The sequence below is a fragment of the Medicago sativa genome, chromosome 1, assembly GCF_051527215.1.
Source record: "Medicago sativa cultivar Bolivia chromosome 1, Bolivia_mono, whole genome shotgun sequence".
Lineage (NCBI taxonomy): Eukaryota > Viridiplantae > Streptophyta > Magnoliopsida > Fabales > Fabaceae > Medicago > Medicago sativa.
The window spans coordinates 34569503-34572773 of record NC_140749.1 but is presented as its reverse complement, the minus strand read 5'-3'; the positions used below and the strand labels follow the sequence as shown (position 1 = coordinate 34572773).

General features: G+C 30.4%; 1 protein-coding gene across 1 annotated transcript; it reads right to left on the bottom strand.

Annotated features, from left to right (window-relative positions):
* Positions 1-2166: 2166 nt before the first annotated feature.
* LOC146954552 (uncharacterized) lies at positions 2167-3271 on the bottom strand. Its single transcript, XM_085745017.1, has 2 exons — positions 3227-3271; positions 2167-3057 (listed from the first exon to the last, which is right to left on the bottom strand). Exons 1-2 carry the CDS (start codon positions 3269-3271, stop codon positions 2167-2169), a joined length of 936 nt encoding a protein of 311 aa, XP_085601143.1.

The window sequence follows — 3271 nt, the reverse complement described above, 5'->3', positions numbered from 1 at the left end:
AAAAATGTTGGTTCCTTATGTTTGGTTTTTAAGATTAACAAGATTGTGACTATGCTTCTGTGTGTCCTTCGTTTTCGTTTATTTCCAAGTTATCAACTTTTATCTTTTTATTAAATAAAATAATAAATTGCAATGATGGGCTTTCTCCTTGTATAATCTTTTTTATTCAAGTCAAAAGATTTAATTTGATTTTTCAGAAACATAATGGAATATATTTAGTTTTTGACAAAGCAAAAAATAATATTTAAATTAGTTTTTGATATTTTTATATTGAAAATAAATTATTCTTAAATTATTATAATAATAGAGCGACTAATTTTTTTCAAGAGGTAGAGAGACTACCTTTAAAAAAAATAGAGACTAAGTTGTATGTTAGATATTATTTTTTGTCGTGATTAAATTGTATCGTATGAAAATTGTGAGGGAGTGAATCAAGTTTCTACTCTATACTTAATTTTGTATGTTATTTAGTGAATTCTATATTTAAAAAACACGTTAAATTGTCAAAAAAGAAAATTGTTTTTTTAGAGAAAAAAATAATGAAAGAAAACGTTGTTGTAATTAGAAATTTATTTAAAAAATTAACTCTCCTTGAATATATTAGATTAGGAAAGTTAATACTAATACTAAATTTGTTATCAGGTAATATTTTATTTTTTTCAAAAAAATGATATTTTATTTTAGAAGACTTATCGTTGTTTATGAAAGATGATGAATTTCTTATCCTCGTAAGCTTAACTCAGATGGTAGGCACAATGGCAAGGTCCGGGGTTCAAACCCCGGCCATCCCAACAAAAAAAATGTTAAATTTCTTACCCTTTCTTGATTAAAGAATATTGTGTTATTTATTACTTGTGTTAGGTAAAAGAAAGTTTTACACAATTAACAAATCATAATTAACATAGGTATGATAAAAATGATTATAATTGCTTAAAAAATTATTATAATTAAAGACAAAATTTTTAATATTTATGAGCAGATTTGCAGTACAATTTTTTTTCACTTATTGTGTAGATATGATTTAATCTTATAAGCCGTTTTCTTTGTACATTTTCTTGTATAAAAAGATAAAGGGAATCTTTTCAACCATTATTTTCATTCTATATATATAAAAAAAAAAATTGAAGGACATATTTATAAAATTTAATTAATATACTTTATAACATTTATTAAATATTAAATAAAAAATATCATATACAGTTAAAACTCTATAAATTAATAATGTCAGGACCAGAGAAATTTATTAATTTAGAGAGTTATTAATTTATTGATAAATTAATAATTATTAATTTAAAGAGTTTTTAAGTAATTATACTGTACATACCAAACAAAAAGGCAAATTAGTCTATGCCTCTTAGAATTACGTTGCAGCGAACCTTGGGACTCAACGTAAATTAGTAACTACTGTGTTCATATGCATTGAAAATCAATAATGACTTTTGAAGTACAGTAAATGTAAACAAGAGGAACAAATGTGTTCAATGTATTCTTAATATATTTTTTTCAGTTTCTATGAATTATTAATTTATGATTTTCTTGGGACCGAAAATTATAAAGGGGTCTTCCGAAAAATTATTATCTTATTATTTTATCGAGTTTTTCAATTTTTTACATTGACCCAAGTCGGGACCGGACAAATTTATTATTTTAGAGAGTTTATTAATTTATCGAGTATTAAATTAAAGAGTTTCTACTGTATATAAATATAAAAAATAATTCTACGCATAATTAAACTTTATATATAAATTTTAACATAAAAAAAACTTTATATATCAAAATGTTTGTGTTGTAAAAAAAATAAGAAGAGGGAGTGTTCGTGCAAAATAGTGCATCCGTGTGCAAGTGCCAAGTGATAAACGCGTTCCGCGGTGCAAACGAAAACGCTGATTCCGGTACACTGTCTGTACATTGACTGGTATATACTTTTCTGTTTCATGGCAGCTATCAATGTTTTTCTTTTTCTTTTTTTTTTTTTCCAAAGGGAAGTTAGTTATATTTGTTTTTTTTGATAAATAAATGAACGTTTTTTTAAATAAATCAGATAAATATATTTTTTTGAACAAGCAAAAATGGAACTTATATATTAACAACCCAAGGACTCTCCCTTGTACAAGGTGTATCAAGGAGGCCCCGAATAATTACATATATGCAAACGTCAATCAAAAATTAGCCGAGACCCAAACAATCCAAGGGTCTAGACCACCACAAATCAGAATCAAAAACAAAAACGACATTACTAGCTTTTAACCACCGCAAAGAGAGCCGTTTTACTTTATCCAACAACTGATCAATGGAACTACCTATATTATTAAACAGCCTTTGATTTCGGTCATTCCAAATGTTCCACGCACAAAGCAACCAAACAAGCTGCATAAAAGAGCGCTTTGCTCGCGCACCTCCTGTTGAATGAGTAAACTGAAGCAAATGATCTGATACAATAAAGGGGTTTGGACCTGAGACACCTAGCCAAGACCGGACCTGAAGCCACAACGTACCATAAAAATCACAAGAAATGAATAAATGCTGAGAAGTCTCTACCGAACCGCATCCTAAAAAACAACCAGCAGCGGTGTCTGAAAGGATACCACAATGCACCAGATTTTGCCTTGTAGGCAAACGATTCTTCAACAACCTCCAAGCAGAGATTGAGACCTTAAGCAGAACATGATTATGCCAAACCAAAGCGGCAACACCTTCCACCTGAGGATTATCATGAGCAGTCAATAACTGATAGGCACTACTAACTGTATAACCTGCAGAATGATCCAGCAACCATCTCCATCTATCTTTCACATTAATCTGCAAAGAAACATTACGAAGTAAAGTAATACACTCCCCCAGCATCTCCTCCTCCCACACCCACAACCTCCGCCTCCATCTCCATCCCGCTCCCCCAACATCCCAACCACTAGAAAACATGTAAGCAACCGTACAAGACTTATCAATCGCAAGGTCATAAAGGCGCCTAAAACGCACAGAAAACGGAACAAGACCTAACCATAAATCATGCCAAAATAAAGTATATACCCCATCTCCCACCAGTCGAGACACTCCTTCCTGAAACCATAAATCATGCCAAAATAAAGTATCTACCCCATATTTCTCGCAACTTATGTTTGTAACATGGACAACCAATTTAAGGACCATATTAATATTCCTAACTATCATCCTAGAAAATCAGGAAAAAAAATCAAGGATCAAGACTCCCATAGAAGAGACTTCTTACAAGACTTTGCCCCTCAAAATCGAAAATTCCATCGTTTAGACCCAT